This window comes from Trichechus manatus, unplaced genomic scaffold (assembly GCF_000243295.1).
Source record: "Trichechus manatus latirostris isolate Lorelei unplaced genomic scaffold, TriManLat1.0 scaffold00080, whole genome shotgun sequence".
Taxonomy (NCBI): domain Eukaryota; kingdom Metazoa; phylum Chordata; class Mammalia; order Sirenia; family Trichechidae; genus Trichechus; species Trichechus manatus.
The window spans coordinates 1,586,274-1,607,491 of NW_004444016.1; the positions used below are offsets into that span (position 1 = coordinate 1,586,274).

A 21,218-nucleotide genomic window follows, 5' to 3' on the forward strand; every position below is an offset into this window, starting at 1 on the left:
GAATTCTAACTCACAAAAAAAGACCAGATTTACTGGTCTGACAGACCGGAGAAACCCCGAGAGTGTGGCCCCCGGATACCCTTTGAGCTCAATCGTGACGTCACTTCCGAAGTTCACCGTTCAGGAGGGGATTGGACAGCCTCATAATACAAAACAGGACTAATGAGGCACAGCAATCCAGGGACAAGCACTAGAAGGCAAGAGGGGACAGGAAAGCTAATGATAGGGAACCCAAGGTTGTCAGAGGGCAATATGTGTACTAACTGTTTAATGAGAAACTATTTGTTCTGCAAACCTTCATCTAAAGTACAAAGAAAAAATAAATGAATTATCTATGTGAGATCAAACTGACAACAGCAATGCAAAAGGTTTGATGGGAAGCTAGGGGACAGTAAGTTGAAGGTAACGGTAATGGAATAATTTGGAAAAGGATAGTGAGAATAGCAGCACAACTGGAAGAACGTAATCGATGTCACTGAATTGTACATGTAGAAACTTCCAAAATGGTGTAACTTTGGCTATGTATATTGTTGCGTTCCTGGTCAAGGTCCAGAAGGGAGAATGTTGACATGTCGTGGGGTTTGTTAACCAATGTCATAAAACAATATGTGTACTGACTGTTTAATGAGAAATGATTTGTTCTGTAAACCTTCATCTAAAGTACAATAAAAAAAATTAAAAAAAAAAATCCTAAGGGATGTAATAAAATCTACTAGAAGTAATAAGTGAATTTAGCAACTCTGATGAGAAATCATGCCTTTATTTTTTGGGAGCAAATAAACATGTTTTCGCTTGTAAAAAAAAAAAACAGGGCAAAGGACATGAACAGACACTTCACCAAAGAAAGACAACATCCAGGCAGCCAACAGATACATGAAGCGATGCTCACGCTCATCAGTCATTAGAGAGATGCAAATCAAAACTACAATGAGATACCATCTCATACAGGTTAATAATGAACTAACTCATCAAAAAAACAGAAAATAACAAATGCTGGAGAGGCTGTGGTGAGATTGGAACTCTCATACACTGCTAGTGGGAATGTAAAATGGTACAACCACTGTGGAAAACAATATGGCGCTTCCTCAAGAAGCCAGAAATAGAAATATCATATGATCCAGCAATTCCACTCCTAGGAATATATCCTAGAGAAATAAGAGCCGTGACACAAACAGACATACACACACCCATGTTCACTACAGCATTATTTACAACAGCAAAAAGATGGAAACAGTCTAAGTGACCATCAATGGATGAATGAATACACTAACTGTGGTACATACACACAATGGAATACTATGCAACGTTAAAGGATAACAATGAATCCGTAAAACACCTCACAACATGGATGAAACTGGACGACATTATGCTGAGTAAAATAACTCAATCACAAAAAGGACAAATATTGTATGAGACCAATATTATAAAAAGAAAAGGTTTTCACACAGACAGAAACATTCTTTGATGTTTACCAGGGATGGGGCGGGGGAGAAAACCAGTAACTACACAGTAGACACATACTAACTTTGGTGAAGAGAGAGAGAATACACCACATGGGGGAAGTCAGCACAACATAATCAAGGTAGACACTTAAAGGCACACAGGAGTAAAAGGCAAAACAGTAAATACTAATACATATACAACCCTGCAACAACAGTAATAATGAACAATAATGTACGAGTGGATACACAAATAGATATGTAAGCTGAATAGGGGTAGGAGGGCATATGGAAGTACACTCATGTACATATAAATGTGTACATGCTGCAAGTATAACCATGTATGCAATAGTGCACACACGGGACACAGACATGAAAACTTCTTAGCCGTAACATACACCTCCTGGGACTGAGATACCGGGCTTGAGGGCTAGGGACCACAGTCTCAGGGGACGTCTAGGTCAACCGGCATATCATAATCCATATAGACAATGATCTACATCCTACCTTGGTGAGTAGCGACTGGGGTCTTAAAAACTTGTGAACGGCCATCTAACATACAATAATTGGTCTCTTCCCATTTGGAGCAAAGAAGAGTGAAGACAACCAAAGACCCAGGGAAATAATTAGTCCAAAGGACTAATGGACCACATGAACTAGCCTGAGACCAGAAGAACTAGATGGTGCCTGGCTACCACTACCGACCACTCTGACCAGGAACGCAACAGTAGGTCATGGATAGAGTGGGAGAGAAATATAGAACAAAATTCAAACTTATAAATAAGACCAGACTTACTGGTCTTACAGAGACTGGTGGAACCCCCAAGGCCGTGGCCCTTAAACACTCTTCCAACTTGGATCTGAAACCACTCCAAGATCACATTATAGCCATGCAATAAGAAGGCCTATAAAACAAACAATAATACCAGCAAGGAATGTATATCTCAGAACAATCAATTATATGAGACCTAAAGGGCGGCATCTGCCCAAAAGCAAAGTTCAGAAGGACGGTAGGGGCAAGAAAGCTGGGTGAATGGACATGGGGAACCCAGGGAGGAAGTGGAGAGAGTGCTGACACATTCAAGGGTTTGCAACAAATGTCATGAAACAAGCTGTGTATATACTGTTGAATGGGCAGCTAATTTGCTCTGTGAACTTTTACCTAAACAATAATAAAAATAAATTAATTAAAAAAAAACCAAACCTGCTGCCGTCGAGTCAGTTCCGACTCATAGGGACCCTACAGGAAGGGAAGAACTACCCCATAGGGTTTCCAAGGAGCGGTTGGTGGATTTGAACTGCTGACCTTTTGGTTAACAGCTGTAGCTCTTAAGCACTGCGTCACCAGGGCTCCTAAATAATAATAAAATGTTCAAAAAACAAAACAGAGTATTGCAGGGCATATAGTCTTGGGGAGTCCTCCACTCTTAACTGGTCCAGTAAGTCTGGTTTTGGTTTTTTTGAAGGAATCTGAGGTTCTATTCCACATTTTTCTCCCATTCAATCAGGGTCCATCTATTGTGGCCCTGATCAGAATGGTCGGTAGTGGTACCCAGTACCATTCAGTTCTTCCAGTCTCCGAATACAGCCACCTCTATTTCTTAGGAGATACTAAAAGTGTAACTAATTCAATAAAAATTCCACGATGCTGGGCTGCCTTCTGAAACGAGTGGGCTAGACAAAGCAGGGCAAGTTAAAGCTGTATTTGCTTTAAGCTGCCTCTTTGGCCTGGCCTCAATTCTGTCACACTACAGAACCAGAGGTGGCACCGTCCCCTTTATCTTCCTTTCCAACAGACACCACGGGCAACTGTAGCATAGAAAGAACTGGGCTCGGTCATGAGCAAACTGAGATTTGAATCAAATGCTCACCTTAGTAACTATCTGATGTCAAGAAGCTCCTTAATCCTTCTGAGCCACTATTCACTGGTTTCTACAAAAGGGGTGACAGCCTCAACCTTCCCGGGCTGGGAGATGAAGGTTGTGACGATGTATGCAAAGCACGTGGCAGAGTGCTTAGCATGGAGCAAGGGTTCATCTATGACAGTTATCATGATTATTCAACTGTGACCATGGGCAAAAGAACAACGCTTAGACCTTGGCATTACTGGAACAAATAAAAAAAACAGAAAATAACAAATGTTGGAGAGGATGCGGGAAGATTGGAACTCTTATGCACTGCTAGTGGGAATGCAAAATGGTACAACCATTCTGGAAAACGATATGGCGCTTCCTTAGGAAGCTAGAAATAGAAATACCATATGCACATCCATGTTCATCGCAGCATTGTTCATAATAGCAAAAAGATGGAACAACTTAGGTGCCCATCAACAGATGAATGGATAAACAAACTATGGTATATACACACAATGGAGTACTACACAACAATAAAGAACAATGATGAATCTGTGAAGCATCTCACAACATGGATGAATCTGGAGGGTATTATGCTGAATGAAATAAGTCAATCACAAAAGAACAAATAATGTATGAGACCACTACTGTAAAAACTCATGAAAAGGTTTACACACAGAAAGAAAAAAATCTTTCATGGATACGAGGGAGCGGAGGGCTGAGGATGGAAAAATAAACAATAGGTAAGTGGTAACTTTGGTGAAGAGTAAGGCAGTAAACAATACTGGGGAAGCCAGAACAACTTTCCAAGGCAAGGTCATGGAAGCTCCACAGACACATCCAAACTCCCAGAGAGACTGAATTACTGGGCTGAGGGCTGTAAGGACCATGGTCCTGGGGAACATCTAGCTCAACTGGCATAACATAGTTTATAAAGAAAATGTTCTACATTCTATTTTGATGAGTACTGTCTGGGGTCTTAAAAGTTTGTGAGTGGCCATCTAAGATACTCCACTGGTCTCACCCCATCTGGAGCAAAGGAGAATGAAGAAAACCAAAGACACAAGGGAAAGATTAGTCCAAAGGACTAATGGACTTACAACTACCACAGCCTCCATCAGACTGAGTCCAGCACAACTAGATGGTGCCCAGCTACCATCACTGACTGCTCTGACAGGGATCACAATAGAGGGTCCTGGACAGAGCTGGAGAAAAATGTAGAACAAAACTCTAACTCACAAAAAAAGACCAGACTTACTGGCCTGACAGAGACTGGAGAAACCCGCCGAGTATGGCCCCAGGACACCCTTCCAGCTCAGTAATGAAGTCACTCCTGAGGTTCACCCTTCAGCCAAAGATTAGACAGCCCCATAAAACAAAATGAGACTAAAGGGGCACACCAGCTCAGGGGCAAGGACTAGAAGGCAGGAGGGGACAGGAAAGCTGGTAACAGGGAACCCAAAGTCGAGAAGGGAGAGTATTAACATGTTGTGGAGTAACCAATATCATGAAACAATATGTGTACTAATTGTTTAATGAGAAACTAGTTTGTTCTGTAAACCTTCATCTAAAGTACAATAAAAAAAAGAACAAGGCTTAGGTTCAATGACACACAAATACAACCCACATTTCGAAGTCATTTGTAACTCCCCAGTTGCCTGCTTTCCTCTCTGGTCTCTGTTAACTACAGATCAGACCTCTGTAGCACCAGGGCAGCATGTGCTACCCGCAGGCTGGTACCTCGTCAATGGCGGATTCTTCAATTAGCCGCGGAGCATCTGAAGATAACAGGCCATGGGTCGCCATCACGAAGATCTTATATGCCCCTCTTTCCTTCAGAGTCTCTGCTGCAGCCAGAAAGCTGTCAACGTCATCGATGATGTCATCCTGTCAAGTTACAGACTGAACAAAAGGCACGGGAACACTTCTACCAAGGCGGGTGTAGACCACCAGGGAAAAGAAAAGGATCTGACTAATGATACCAAGACAAGTCTGCTGTGTAAAAGGGTCCTGGAGAGATGGCATGTTCACATGTTCCTGTCATTGTGAATTTATGATTACTTCAAAATAAAACTGTTTTTTTTTTTTTAAATGTAGTTGTAATAGAAAGAAAGAAAAAAAAGTGCCACTGAATCCATAGCATTTTTTTTTTTACTACATATTTTGTTAGTTAAGGAATAAACTAAGTGGTACAGCTGTTATCCTACAGGATGATGTGGCATATTTTCTAACTTAAAAGAAACTGAAACACAATCACCAAGCCGCTGGGAGGCTGGCCAACTGGTGCCCACTTGGAAACAATTTGGTACTACCTAGGAAAGTTGTAATGCGTACTTTCAGACTCAATTCTAAAATCTCTTGCATATATGCAGTAGAAAATACATATAAAAAGGTTCAAAGCAGTATTATTTGGAAAGAGCAAAAGATTATGTTCAATGCCTGCAGAAAAGATAAATAAATCGTGTAACAGTGGTACCATGGAACACCAGACAGCAGTGAAAAGGAAAAACTTGCAACTACATGCCATATTGCAGATAATCTCAACAATGTGGAATAAAAAAGACACAAAGGACATAAAGACTTCATTTCTATAAACAGCAAAAGACGCAAAACAAAACAACAGTGTTTAGAGATACGTGTGTGCAAAGTATAAAGACAAGAGCGAGCAGGAATGAACATTGCTCAGGCTAGTGACAGCCTGGAGGGTGGAGCGGAGAACGAAAGAAAGCAAGCCCAGAGGAGGCAACGTTCTGATTCTTAAGGTGTGGTGGGTATCCAGGTGTTCATTATACTATTATTCTTTAAACCATACAGACATTAAATATACTCTTTTCATGTACTGGTTTTGTAAAGTGTGAAAGGATGTGTACTTTAAACAGTTATAATCAATTTTATATCTGCTTTTATAACAAAAAAAAATTTCCCATGTTATTATTAATAACATTAACTGCATATTTTCCACTTTTTTAAAAAAACTAATGGTATTTTTCAAGTTTTGGGCCAAAGTAAATGTACCAACTTAACTGAGAGTCAGCTGGCCATACAGTGTCCACAGGCCTCTTTACAGGCACACAGGTAACCAAGAAATCAACAGGACAATAACAGCAAATACTAAAAGAGTAATGATAATAGGTTGACATACCACAATGATGGCGATCCTTCCTCCGACATCGCCAACAACTGTGATTGGAGGCTTTTCTTTAGGAATCAGCACTGATCAGAATAAAACAAACACAAAGTTTCTACACTAAAAAGTAAACCCTTTAAAAAGTCAATGTCATTGAAGAAAGAAGAAGTGGAAGGAGTGTTCTAGATCAGGGATTCTCAACCTTAGCACTGCTGTTATTTTAGTCCAGATAGATAGTTCTTTCTTTTGGGGGCTGTCCTGTGCATTGTAGGATGTTTAGCATTATCTCTACCCACTAGATGCCAATAGCACCCCCTACAGTTGTGACAATCAAAAATGTCTCCAGACAGTGCAAAATGTCTCCAGGGGCAAAATACCCCCACCCCAATTGAGAACCACTGTTCTAGATTAAAAAGGAGCCCTGGTGGTGCAGTGGTTAAGCACCTGACTGCTAGTTCACACCCACCAGCCACTGAGAGGGAGAAAGATGTGGCAGTCGGCTTCCGTAAAGATTTACAGCCTTGGCAACTCTATGGGGGCAGTTCTACTCTGTCCTGCAGGGTCGCTATGAATCAGAATCGACTCAGTGGCAGTGGGTTTGGTTTTTTTTTTTTTCGTTTGGTTCTAGATTAAAAGAGACTAAAGACACACAGCAATCAAATGTAATGTATGAACCCAGGCTGGATCCTGGTTGGAGGGTGGGGAAAAAAAGGTAAAACAAAAAAAAGCAACATAAACACCAGAACTGAATTAATTTTTACATTTTCAACACTCCTGTTCCCAGGCACTTGTTCCCAATGCTGGTGAAAAGAGTACGTTATTGGTGCAGCCCTTTAGGAAATCAAGGTGACAACATAAAGAGTCTTACAAATAGTCATACTTTTTGAGCCACTAATCTCACTTCTAGAAACTTACAAAGAAATAAGCCAGAGTACAGAAAACACCTTCTACTCAAATATATTCGTTGCCCTATTTTTGTTATATTGGCAAAGGACAGGCGACAACAAAAATACCCCAAGTCAGGTAATGGCTGGGCAGTCTAAGCCACTCCAGAGATGGGATGTTAGACTGCCAAAAAATTCTGCGACAAAAGTTTTTAATGACTTGGGAAAAGATATTTAATGGAGTTGGGAGACACACTAAGATTCACATTATGTATTTAGCAGTGACCTCGGCTCTGACAAAATAAGATAGAAAGAATGGAAGGACACCCAGCAAAGTATAGAAATAGTGCATCTTTGGGTCATCATGTACCATTTTCCTGCTATGCTTATCCATGTTTTGAATAATCGCGTAATGTGTTTCTACTCTGGAAAAGTATTGTTCTCCTTTTTAGTTGGCAATTTTTTTCTTCTGTAAGAAACCAGAGGCTACGAAATAGTTTTAAAATCTCATATTATCAAAATCTTTATATTTAAAATGTTACAGGAATGCTTTCTTTTCCCTTCATACATCTATTTGCTATTAACTTAAACAAGCATTATACATAGGGTGCCAAACCATCAAATGGGCAAAAAAGGTTCAATATTTAGGAGCTGTGAAATTAAAACCATAATACATTCCAAAAAAAGTCCCCTAGTGATCACTACGTGAGTCTTCCTTGCAATCTATCCCAACACCACACAGGACAAGACTTCTGAAAACACCCCTTTTGCCAACTTTCCCCAACTCGAAGCCGCTGACAACTGCACTCATAATCTGGGTATATGTACTAGTAATTCAAAATTCTACCCAGTCTGCAGAGTATTACATACCTTATCCCCATCTTGTCCTTCCAAGGACCTCCAGATCCTTCTGGACACGCCAGGGACCACATTACCAATGACCACTTCCTTAGCCATGGCTACCCCAACTACAACACCTCCTCTGAATTTCTCCTCTATTCCTAAGCGAGCAAACTCCTAGGCAAAGCCAAGAACCCAAACAAAAACAGTATTTTTCTTACTTGAAATGATGTCACTAACGCTTGAAAGAAGTTTCTTAAAAACAAAAATAAATTCATGCATAATTCTACCAGCTCATACCATAACTATTTTCACTCTTCATATTCCCTCTTGGTCCTTGCACAGACAAAGACAAGTATACAATTTTGTATCCTGCCTTATGCACATATATTCCATAGATTTTCTCGTTTACAGTTTTAATTATTTTAAAGGGCTGCACAATGAATTGTACCAATATAATATATTTTACCAAACCGTACCCTCTGGTAAAACATACAGACTTTTCCAATAATTTTCATTAAAAACACCACCACCATGAATAACTGTGCATAAAAGCTTTTCCTTATGTTCAACTGTCCTTTAGGATGTATTACTGAGGGAATGAATGAATAAATGAGGGAGCAAATGAAAGAGAGAAGGAAAGTCAATCGACAGATGGTCTCTCAAGTGCTGTCACTGGGTCACAACAGTCTGGACATGTCATCACTCCTGCCATGACTGAACACACTGTTGTTCGGAGTTCCGCACCACTCCCAGGCCATCCAAGGGGTACTCACTACACCAGCCAGGAAAGGTGCCATCAGTTTGGGCCAGTTAGAAAACACAAGACAAGTTTACATTTAAAAAGAAAAACGAAATGAAGCCAGCATTAGGCCCAACGAAAAAGCAGCATAGATAAGGTGGAGCCGGGTGGTGCACTCACGGGGGATCTCCAGGCTTGGGTGGATGGCAGCGGCGTTCCTGACCATGGGCGGGGAGTGCCTCCCATCCACCAGGTCGGACTCAGCATCCTGTGCTTCCCCATGAATCACAGCTATCCCCAGGCGCAGGCGCTCCGCAAAAGACTGTGCCCTAGGGAAAACATCACACACAAGTTCCAAATCACTCAGCACCTGTTTCCTGCTAATGCTGGTGGAGGAAAACAGTAAGAGGACACAAAGAAGTTAGTTTCCCAAAGGAATAGAGGAAAATGGGAGACTCTTCCAATACAGGACTAGGTGTGGAGAACCCGCACCAGACACACCCCCAAGCCATGCACACCCTGGTCTGCAACCAACCAGCTGAGTGAGCTTGGCTATGACAGGTAGCCTCCCCTCAGCCTCACTTTCTCACCTGTAATCACTAATTCTACCTATTAACAGGATAATGGGGAGAGCCAACCATATGAAGCAAAGTACATTAAATGCTCATCAAAGTATTAATCATTAATTTTTTTTAACAGCTTTATTGAGGTATAACAGATATACAATACACTATATGTTTTCTCTAAAAAAATTTTTTTTAATTGTACTTTAGATGGAGGTTTACAGAATAGTTTCTCATTAAATAGTTGGTACATATAGTGTTTTATGATGTTGGTTAACAACCCCACGACATGTCAACCCTCTCCGTTCTTGACCTTGGAATACACTATATATTTAAAGTGTATAATTTTCTAAGTTTTGACTATGCAGGCACTGTAAAACCATTAGCACAGGCATGTGCCCCTTGTAATCCCTCCCTCCAGCACCAGACAACCACTGATTTGCTTTCTACCACTTTAGTTTCACCTTTTCTAGAATTTGACAGAAATGGAATCATACAGCATATAGCCTTTTTGTCTGGTTTCTTTCACTCAGTATAATGTTTTTGAGTGATCCATGTTATAATGTCCATTAATGGTTCATTCTTTTTCATTGCTGAGTAGTATTCCATTTACTGATCTATCATAGTTTGCTTATCCACTCACTTGAGGAACTTGTGGATTGTTTACAAATAAAGCTGCTATGAACATTCATGTCCAAGTTTTTGTGTGAACACATGCCTTCTTGTCTCTAGGAATGGAATGGTTGGATCACATGGTAGGTATATATTTAACTTTTTAAGAAACTGCCAAACTGTTTTCCAAAGCGGTTGTATCATTCTACATTCCAGCAGCTGTGTATGAGAGTCTCAGTTCCTCCACATCTTCACAACACTTGGTATATTTCTTCCCTTATTACTAAGTTTTGGGATTTTTTTTTTTATATATTCTGAATACAAGTCCTTCATCAGATACACGCTTTACAAATATTTTCTTCCAATCTGTGCCTTTTCTTTTTATTCCCTCGTGTCTTCTGAAGAACTTTGATGAAGTCTAATTCATCAATTTTTTTCTCTTACGGATTGTGTTTTTGGTGCTGTACTTAAGAAATCTTTGCCTACCCCAAGTGTTTAGAGCTATATATTTCTCCCTAAATACAGCTCCTACAGCATACCACAAATTTTGGCTAACTCACAAAAATTTTCTTCCAACATCAGCCATGCACTCTCTACCTCAGCACAGTCGAGTTTCTGTGTGTGAAAATTACAACTACATGCTTAAAACAGAAGCTAAAGCCAAACTGCTATTTAATTTACAAAGAAAGGCAAAATGCATCTGCTGGGTATTTCCAGGATGAGAAAAAAAAAACACTGCAAGTTAACAAATAAATCCACAATGACTGCAAATGGAAATGTTCTGTCTTTGAAGCAAGTCTGCGGCTCAGTACACATAAAGCCCAGCCACCCACCTGCCAGAGCACGGCAGCAGAACCCATTTCCTCTCCATTTGCCATTCACAGTCAATGAAGATTCTGCAGCCTGTCTACCCTGTCAACATGACAATATCAGAAAAAATGGGGCCGAAGGAGCCTCAAAGATCTCCTGAGCCCACACATCTCAAACATCCCTTCAAAGCACCCCCTCCTGCCCTGGGCCTTGTGCTTGGTCTGAAGCTGACTGCACACTGGTCACAGGTGAACACTATGGAAGTCTCATTTTCTGCCTTAAAATTTTATGCAAAAGCTGCACTCAGTTCCATAATATATTCATATTTGTTTCAATATTAAAGTGTGTTACTTACTAATTAGTAAACATCTTCCCCTAAAAAAATAAAAACCTTCACAATAAAACCACAACTCCAGAAAGATTTCTCATGTTGATTCCATGGCTTCAGCCTCCAGGGGTATGTGGAGACTCCAGTCTACAGAGCCTGAGTCTAAGCCCAATTCCCCAAGCTCAAAGAAACGTCACTGGGTCTAGAAAAGTGAACCAGCTGTCATCGCACTGACTCCAACTCATGGCGATCCCATGTATATCAGAGCAGAATTGTCATAGGGTTTCCAATGACTGACTTTTCAGAAGTAGATCACCAGGCCTTTCTTCCGAGGCATCTCTGGGTGAACTCAAATCTCCAACCCTTTGATTAGCAGCCCAGCATGTCAACCATCTGCACTATCCAGGGAATAGAAGAGCGGAAGTCGCACACGAAGTTAAAATTGCTGTGGTGGCTATTTGAACATAGATGTTTCTATCACAGAAAGTTGATAATTATTAGAAGCTTAGGTATGAATTCCTAAGAGTCCGTTATATTATTCTCTACTTTTGTGTTGGTTTGAAATTTTCCATTAAAAATGTTTTCAGTAACAAAATGCTTCACAAATAATAACTGAGAGATCCAGAGGCCCACAAGTCAGTTCCATCTGAAGTCTCCCAGGCTCAACCATCCAAAACTGCTCCATCACCTCCAGTGCCCCAGCTCCATCCTCCTCTGCAAGATACCAGACTCATGATAGACTGGAATCCCCCTCCCTACACTGCATGTTTTTAGTAACTACTTCTCAAAGCTGTCTTCTGTTCACCATACCCAACGCCACTGCCTTGCTTCAGGCCCCATGACCTACACCTGGACTGCTGTGACAGTCTCACCTCTAATCTCAAACCTCTCCATGTATACTCCAAACTGACAAGAGTGGGCAAGTTCAGATCCAATCATGTCTCTTCCATGTTTGAAATGGCCTCCTATATGGGATAAAACACAGTCCTGTAGCATGGCAACAAAGGACCCAGTGACAGGCTCCTGCCCACACCTGTACCCATCCCTGACCTCTGTGAAGCACAAAACCACCTGCAGCCCCACTGAGCTGCCCTGGCCCTTGGCTCCATGTCTCCTCTCTGGCGTCCCCTGTGAGAATACCTACTCATCTTTTAGAACCCAGCTCAGCATCTACTCCTCTGTGAAGCTTTCCTCACCAACTCTTTTCCTCACCAGTTAGTCCTTCCCTCTCCTCACTGCTTGTACACGCCTCAGGCAGGGCCTCCTCACTGCTTGTACATGCCTCAGGCAGGGCCTCCTCACTGCTTACACACGCCTCAGGCAGGACCTCCTCACTGCCTGCACATACCTCAGGCAGGGCCTCCTCACTGCTTGTACACGCCTCAGGCAGGGCCTCCTCACTGCTTGCACACGCCTCAGGCAGGACCTCCTCACTGCCTGCACATACCTCAGGCAGGGCTTCCTCACTGCTTGTACACGCCTCAGGCAGGGCCTCCTCACTGCTTGCACACGCCTCAGGCAGGGACCTGGACACTCTGCACGTGTCTTGCCCCCGACTAGCTTCTGAAGTGGACACTGAGTCTTATCCTTTCATCCATCTTTGGTACCTAACACAGAGCAAATTTTCAAGTGCTTAAGATCCAACGTGCTCTCCCAATTCTTGGTTTCCCAACACCAAAAATCCCAACAAGTTCCTAACTGACAGGTCACAAGAATAACTAAAAACAAAGGCTCCGGTCATCGACTACAGAGTAAACTGAATCCCATCTGCACTATCTGTACTAAACACAGTCAAAGCATTTTAGTGACATATTAAGGGCAAGACACTCAGAAATATTAAACACTGTTCCCTAGTGGGATAAAAGGAGTCTCTGGCTGATGCAAATGGTTAAGCGCCCAGTTACTACCTGAAAGGTTGGCAGTTTGAACCCATCCAGAGGCACCTCAGAAGAAAGGCCTGGCGGTCTGCTTCTGAAAGGTCATAACCATGAAAACCCTTTGGAGTACAGTTTACTCTGCACACGTAGGGTCGCCGTAAGTTGGAATTGCCTCAATAGCAACTACTAAGGTAAATGGGATAAAACAGACCCTAAGTGGTGCAAACAGTTAAGCGCTTCACTAACCGAAAGGCTGGCAGTTTGAGCCTACCCAGAGGCACCTCGGAAGAAAGACCTGGTGATGTACTTCTGAAAAATCAGCCACTGAAAACCCTATGAAGCTCAGTTCTACTCTGAAACTCGGCGATGCCTTGAGTCAGAATTGACTCAACAGCAACTGGTCTGTTTTTTTTTTTTTTTAAGTGGGATAAAATCTCACCTCTACCCAGGTTCCTAAACACACCACACAACTAAAGAAAGCTATATTACAGTGATAGTAATTATTTCAAGAAACTTAAGTCCATGCTTAGATCGTTCAATTTCAAGATGCTTTTCTTATAAAGTTACATGTTGTCTCTCTCCGTAGAAAGTGTGATTATCTTTACTGCAGCACACACAGCTAACTCTTCTATGGTATAAGAAAAAACAGCTCAAACACACATAAGCATGTAACTAATGGTCTGGCCCTAACTATGAGGAATCTAGTTTATATTTCCAAGGAAAAGATAATAAGAACTCAATTTGGCCTTTGTCCTTGGTTCCTGAGAGAGAACCCTTGGAATTTCCTGAGTAACCAAGGTGCCTTTATTATCTAAAACCTCCAGACAACACTTGAGGATTTGTATAAATGAGTGGGGGGCTGGCCAGGTCACAAAGGCCACCTGGTCAGCTAACCTCAGGAAGAAAGGGGGACATGATTTAATCAATCATACATATTTAAATGAGACCCCAATCATGACTATGCAACGAGGCCAATAAAGGCTCTGGACACAGAAGTTTCAAGAGCTTCCTGGTTGGTGAAAGACACCGATACACGTGGGATGGTAGCATGCAACTTTGGGACACTAAAGCTCTACAATGGGAATACTCCTAGACCTCACTCCATTCATCTCTTCTTTATGCTGATCCTGATTTGTACCCTCTTGCTATAATAAATCTGTAATCATAATTATAGTACTTTCTGTGAGTTGAGTCGTTCTAGCAAATTACTGAACCCAAAGGTATAGTAGGAGCTAGCAGGTAAAAGTGAGGGAGGCTGGGGGGGGGCCCTGAGCTTGTGGCTGGCACCCTGAAGGGGTAGTGGGGAAAGCCCAAGTTTGTGGCTAGCAAATCAGAAGTAAGGTTGTCATGTAGACTCCTGAGCTTGCAACTGGTGTCTGCCTATTTGGCAGTCTGAAAGACAGCATCCTTTTAACTTGTGAGATCTGACCGAACTCTAGGTGGCTCCTAACCCTATTGCCATCAAGTCAACTCTGACTCATAGCAACCCTACAGGAGAGAGTAGAACTGCGCCATAGGGTTTCCAGGGCTGTAATCTTTACGGAAGCAGACTGCCACATCTTTCTCTTGCTGAGCAGCTGGTAGGTTTGAACCATCGACCTTTCAGTTAGTAACTGAGCACTTAACCACTGTGTCACCAGGGCTCCTCTCCAGGTAGCTAGGGTCAGAGAAGGAGCTCTGGTGGCAAAGTGGTTAAGTATTTGACTGCTAACCCAAAGGTCGGTGGTTCAAACCCACCAGCCACTCCGTGAGAGAAAGATGTGGCAGTTTGCTCCCATAAAGATTACAGCCCTGGAAACCTTAAGGGGTAGTTCTACTCTGTCCTATAGGGTCATTATGAGTCAGAATCAACTCGATGGCAACAGGTAAGAGTCAGAGGAAGAAGTGCCATGTGGATGGCTGGTGTTAGAACTGAACAGTGAAGTGGAAAGTGGGTATTTGTTATATTCTCATAGTTGGGAAGAAAACAGTGGGATTCTGAGATTTTTCACATGACCCAGTTGGCATGTGAAGACTGATTTATTATCCTCCTCACAACTTCACAAGAGAAAGTCTGTATGGCATAATCTGACACAAAAAAGTGTATCTCTGTGTGTGTATTTAGGGAAAAGAAAAGTTATACACAAAGAGAATATTTGAATAAAAATTGCTAAATATCCCAAGATTTAAGATGTAGTACTGTCATACTTTAAATTCAAAACCATTTTTAAAAAAATTATTAGAGAAAGAACTTTCAGACAAATCAAATCCAACAATAGAGTCTTTACTAGCTTCTGTCCCATTCTAACTTAACTGAATTTGGCAAGATACAAACTAGTTCCTCCTTCAAATTCATGACTGGCTTTCCAACAAGATTTTTATCAAAAGAAATTACCTCTTTGCTACCTTTTAAGGAAGTCTTTTCCATCTGTGATCCATACAGGTTTGCCAATTCCTAGAATAAGACCATTTCAGAACCCATACAAAAACACTTTCAAGATAAATAAAATCAGTACCTACACACTGGTATTAATTTCTGGATACTTTAACTTGGTCATGTAACTTGAATTCCCACCTTATTCCAAAAAGAATTGGGACAGCTCCTATATGTTACATCATTTTATATACGATCAGTCACCAAGGAATTCCAAATCAACTCAATCTTGCACCTGATTGTACAATGATGAGGGTTAATTTACATGATGAGTCAGAAGGAACAAGATATGGGATCTCAACTATTACTGCCTAAGCACAATTGAAAACCATGTCTTTTGACTCCTAGCTTAGTGATCTTTCTGCCACCCCAGGCTGTCTTCTAAATTAACTACAATAATTTTCTAAGGTTAGCTGACAAATGAACTCTGAGGAAGCTAGAAATGGTGAGATCAAAACTGGCATATCATTAAGCCAGGAAGTGCCATCTCATGCTCTAACTTGAGATGAATGTGCAAATCAGAAAATTAGAATAAAAGAAAATCACCACCACATAGCGAGATGGCAAATAGCCACAGAACTCTTGCTCATCATATCTCAAAAGCTAAGGCCAAATTCCCAAGTTTTAACTTTGTAATTAATTTCTTTTACCTCATCTCTACAAAATGAAGCCTCTTGTAGGAATAATCAGCACTCATCTCCAGGCTAAAATACCGTTTATTTAATGGAGTGTGGTCTACATGGAGTAGTCCCTGGGTAGTGCAAATGGTTAATGTGCTCAGCTGCAAACCGAAAAGCTGGTGGTTCAAGACCATTTAGAGGCGTCTCAGAAGAAAGGGCTAGCAATCTACTTTCAAAAAATCAGCCACCAAAAATCTATGGAACACAGTTCTACTCTAACACATATGGAGTCAACTCCAAGGAAATGGATTTTTTTTTAGCCTATATGGCCTCAACTACAGACACTGAAAAAAGAGGCTGAATCTTTCATTCTGACCTAGGTAACTTAAAAGGCAAATAACATATGGTGACAGTTTGCAATCACATCTGCCTGGGTCATCACTGCATCCCCAATGGCTGGCACATACCTGGCACAAAGCAGCAATCAAGTATTTATTGAGTGAAAAATGAGTGAATGGGCAAAGCCAACACCCAGACTCCATAATCACTGGTGTGGAAAACACTCTACAAAGTGATTAGTTGTGCCACTACCTTCAAGGAAACAACATACAGCTGAATCACACTGGACGAGTTCCTTCATCTCCTTGGGTCTGTTTCCTCATCTGTAAGAGACATTAAATGCTGACCTCTTAGGTTGAGAAGATCAAATATGAATATGAAATTAAACCTCTGACACTAAACATTATCTCCCTGAGGGCATCTTCCTAGGCCTCATCATGCCTAGGACAATAGGTCCTCCTCAATAAAGAACTGAATGAATGAATGACAAACATCACTGTAGACTAACAAATGCCAAAGAAAGTGAGCAAGAGACTATCACAATGATAAAAAAAACTATATCAATCATCCACACATCTCATGAACACATGGGTGTGAGATGTAAACTGAAGACTCTAGAAGTTACCAGAAGTCTACCCAGATGGGAAAGTCAAAAGAAAATTCACCATATTCTTCTGGTATTTAGTGGGAAAAAATTATCCAAATACACAGCTGCCACTTCTGCTTCAGGTATGATGGAGTAAAAGTTGTTATACATAAAACAAACACAAGAAGACTCTGAAAGGTGGAGAGTCTGAAGAGCAGAAAGAAAAAACTAATACAAAAAAAAATGAACAGAGACAAAAGGACATATGGGATATCATTAAGCATATAAACATACACATCACAGTAATTCCAGGAGAAAAGAAAGAGAAGGTGACAGAAAAATATTTGAAGAAATAATGGCTGAAACCATCCCAATTTTTTTAATTTTTTTTTATTGTACTTTAGATGAAGGTTTACACAACAAATAGCTTCTCATTAAACAGTCAGTACACATATTGTTTTATGACATTGGTTAACAACCCCATGACACACAACACTCTCCCTCTTCTCGACCTTGGAGGACATTTTTTTTTTGGTGAAAATATACACAGCCAAAGTTACACCATTTCAAAAGTTTCCACTTGTACAATTCGGTGACATTGATTACATTCTTCCAGTTGTGCTGTTATTCTCATTATCCTTTTCCAAATTATTCCATCACCATTATCTTCAACTCACTGCCCCCTAGGCTTCCAATCAAACCTTTTGAGTTGAGGTTGTCAATTTGATCTCACACAGATAATTCTTTTTTTTTTTTTTGTACCTTAGATGGTTTGCAGAACAAATAGTTTCTCATTAAACAGTTAGTATACATATTGCCCTCTGACAACCTTTGGTTCCCTATCACCAGCTTTCCTGTCCCCTCCTGCCTTCTAGTCCTTGTCCCTGGACTGCTGTGCCTCATTAGTCCCGTTTTCTTTTATGAGGCTGTCCAATCACCAGCTGAACGGTGAACTTCGGGAGTGACATCACGATTGAGCTCAAAGGGTGTCCGGGGGCCACACTCCCGGGGTTCCTCCAGTCTGTCAGGCCAGTAAATCTGGTCTTTTTGTGTGTGTGTTAGAATTTTGTTCTACATCCTTCTCCAGCTCTGTCCAGGACCCTCTGTTGTGATCCTGGTCAGAGCAGTCAGTGGTGGTAGCCGGGAACCACCTAGCTGTATTGGACTCAGTCTTGTGGAGGCCCTGGTAGCTGTGGTCCTTTAGTCCTTTGGACTGATCTTTCCCTTGTATCTTGTTCTCTTCATTTTCCCTTGCTCCCGAAGGGGTGAGACCAGTAGAGTATCTTAGATGACTGCTCACAGGCTTTTAAGACCCCAGACGCTACTCACCAAGGCAGAATGTACTGTTTATAAACTGTGTTATGCCAATTGAGCTAGATATTCCCCGAGACCAAGGTACCCACAGCGCTCCACCCAGCAATACAGTCCCTCAGGGAGTTTGGAAGTGTCTATGGAGCTTCCATGACCTTTTCTTATACAAGTTGTGCTGGCTTCCCCAGTATTTTGTACTGTCTTACCTTCAACAAAGTTACCACTTACCTATTATCTATTTAGTTCCTTTCCCACTTCTCCCATCTCTCATAACCAACAAAGATTGTTTCTTTTTGTGTGTAAACTTTTACATAAGTTTTTACAGTAGTGGTCTCATACAATATTTGTCCTTTTGTGACTGACTTATTTCACTCAGCATAATGTCCTTCAGTTTCATCCATGTTATGACATGCTTCACAGATTCATCATTGTTGTTTATCTTTGCATACCACTCCATTGTGTGAATGTACCATAGTTTGTCCCTTTATCTGCTGATGGTCATCTAGACTATGTCTACCTTTTTGCTATTGTGAACACTGCTGCAATGAATATGGGTGTGCACATGTCTATTCGTGTGATGGCTCTTATTTCTCTAGGATAATATTCCTGGGAGGGGGATTGCATTTTGCAGTGCTTTTTTTTTTTTTTTTATGGTGCTGGCACGTTCTTTGTTTCTCTTACTCGCCTGTGCTGAGTTCCTTGTTTGTGGATTTTTCTTTTCATTTCTTTTGTTTCTGTAGGTTTTGTTTTTACTGAGACTTTGTTGTTCCTCTTAATTCTGATGAGTAAGTTTGTTAACTTTCTTTGTGGTTACCGTGAAATTTACCCTTATCTTCCTAGATTTGAACCAGTCTATTATTACTTGGTATTGCCTTGCCTTCCTCTCCATTAGAAGACTGTATACCTACACTGTTTATTCCCTCTTTTATTGTTCTGACGCTGTCATCATTTATAGATTAACCTCTCTGGTTCCCTGTTGTAATTCTTTTGGTTTTGCATAGTCCTTAAGAGTTCATTTCCTATCTTGGTATCTGGCTAGTATAATCCTGTTTCCTATATTCAGCCTGTGGTCTGATGTTTGTTCTCAGATGGAAGGACTCCCTTTAATAAGTCTTGTAAGTCTGGTTTGGTTTTTACATAGTCCCTTAATTTCTGTTTATCTGAAGATGACCTAATTTCACCATCATATCTGAACGAGAGAGTTTTGCAGGATACATTATTCTAGGCTGGCAATTTTTTTCTTTCAAGGTTTTATATATGTCATCCCATTGCCTTCTTGCCTGCATGGTTTCTGCTGAATAATCTGAGCTTAGTCTTACTGTTTCTCCTCTGTACGCGACTTTTGTTGTTCTCAAGCTGCTCTCAGGATTCTTTGTCTTTGGTTTTAGCAAGTGTGATTATGATATGCCTTGGAGATTTTCTTTTGGGGTCTATCCTATATGGGGTTCATTGAGCTTCTTGGATGGTCAGCTTTTCATCTTTCATTATTTTGGAGGTTTTCTGTCAGCAATTCTTCAATGATCCTCTCTGCGTTTTCTGTTTTCTCCCCGTTCTGGAGCTCCGATCACTCACAGACTTTTGCTTTTGATTGCATCCCACATAATTCTCAGAGTTTCTTCATTTTTCTTCATTCACTTTTCTGATTTTTCTTCAAACAGAACTGTATCCAAGTGTTTGTCTTCAATGTCACTGATTCTATCTTCCATTGTTTCAAACCTGCTCCTCAGCCCCTCTATGACACTGTTCATTTCTGAAATCTTCTTGTTTATCTTTTGGATTTCTAATTCTTGTTTTTGTATAATTTCTAGTTGTGAAATTTATTTTAGCATTTCATTCCTGTATTATTTTCTTGAATTCTTCCATTTTTTGTCTGTATTTTCCATGAATTTGTCTATTTTTTCTTCATTTTTGTCTGCTTTTTGCTTCAACTCTTGGATAATTCTGAATATTAGAGATTTGAATTCCCTATCAGTTAGGTCTAATGCCTTTTCTTTTTCTGGAAGGTCATCTGGTGTTTTACTTTGGATGCCTACTGGAACCATCCTGTCCTGTTTTTGTAAATGTTTTGATATTGTATGCTGTCTTCGGGGCATTCACTGGTTATTTTCCTCGTTTACTGATTGTAGATTTGTTTCATCCTGCTTTTTTGTTTTATTTGGTTATGTCTGTACAGGTGGGCTATACGTTCTTTGTTGTTTGCTCATCTGTGGGCACGATACTTTTCACCTCCTTCCCCAATGAGCAGGGTCACTTAGGTATGGTACAGCAGGGCAGGTCCAACTGAAGGGGAGTTGCTGGGATGGGTTGTTGATGGCACATACCAGGGCTGACAGTGTGGACCGGGAATCAGTGCAGGGCAGGTTCCAGTAGGCCGTGACTGTGCTGCTTGGAAGCGTGATGTTCAGCGCACAGTGCAGTTAGGCAGGAAGAAGGGGGCAGACTGTGATGTGTGGAGCAAAGATGGGTATGGGAAAGATGAGAGAGAGGAGAGAGAAACAGGAGCCAAAAACATACACACAAACAAAAAACACTGCTAAGCAAGCTTGCTACTGGAGTGGAGAGATAAGAGACTGCAGAAATGGGGAAAAACAAAAATGAAAAAAAAGAAAAAGGGTAAAAGGAAAAAAATGAATAAATCAAGAGACTGGAAATGAAGAAAGACAAAGAGGGAATAAAAGAGAAGAAAACAAAACAAACAAAAAACCAAAAAAAGCCATGGACACGTCCAAACTCCCCGAGGGACTGAGTTGCTGGACGGAGGGCTCTGGGGACCATGGTCTTGGGGAACATCTAGCTCAATTGGCATGATACTACTTATAAAGATAATGCTCTACATTCTACCTTGGTGAGTAGTGTCTGGGGTCTTAAAAGCCT

General features: G+C 41.0%; 1 protein-coding gene across 10 annotated transcripts in view; it reads right to left on the bottom strand.

The window, feature by feature from the left end:
* PRPSAP2 (phosphoribosyl pyrophosphate synthetase associated protein 2) overlaps nt 1-21,218 on the bottom strand; it is an 89,910-nt gene that overhangs the window by 21,223 nt on the left and 47,469 nt on the right. For 8 of the 10 annotated variants that reach the window (XM_023735535.1, XM_023735533.1, XM_023735534.1 and 5 more), the window contains 3 exons: nt 9,066-9,214; nt 6,435-6,505; nt 5,033-5,179 (listed from right to left, as the gene is read on the bottom strand). In XM_023735535.1, the coding sequence (XP_023591303.1) occupies nt 5,033-5,179; nt 6,435-6,505; nt 9,066-9,214 (367 nt within the window). Of the gene's footprint in view, nt 1-4,794; nt 5,180-6,434; nt 6,506-9,065; nt 9,215-21,218 lie in introns of those variants that run through there. The other 2 variants (XM_023735536.1, XM_004380996.2) reach the window with 2 other exon arrangements.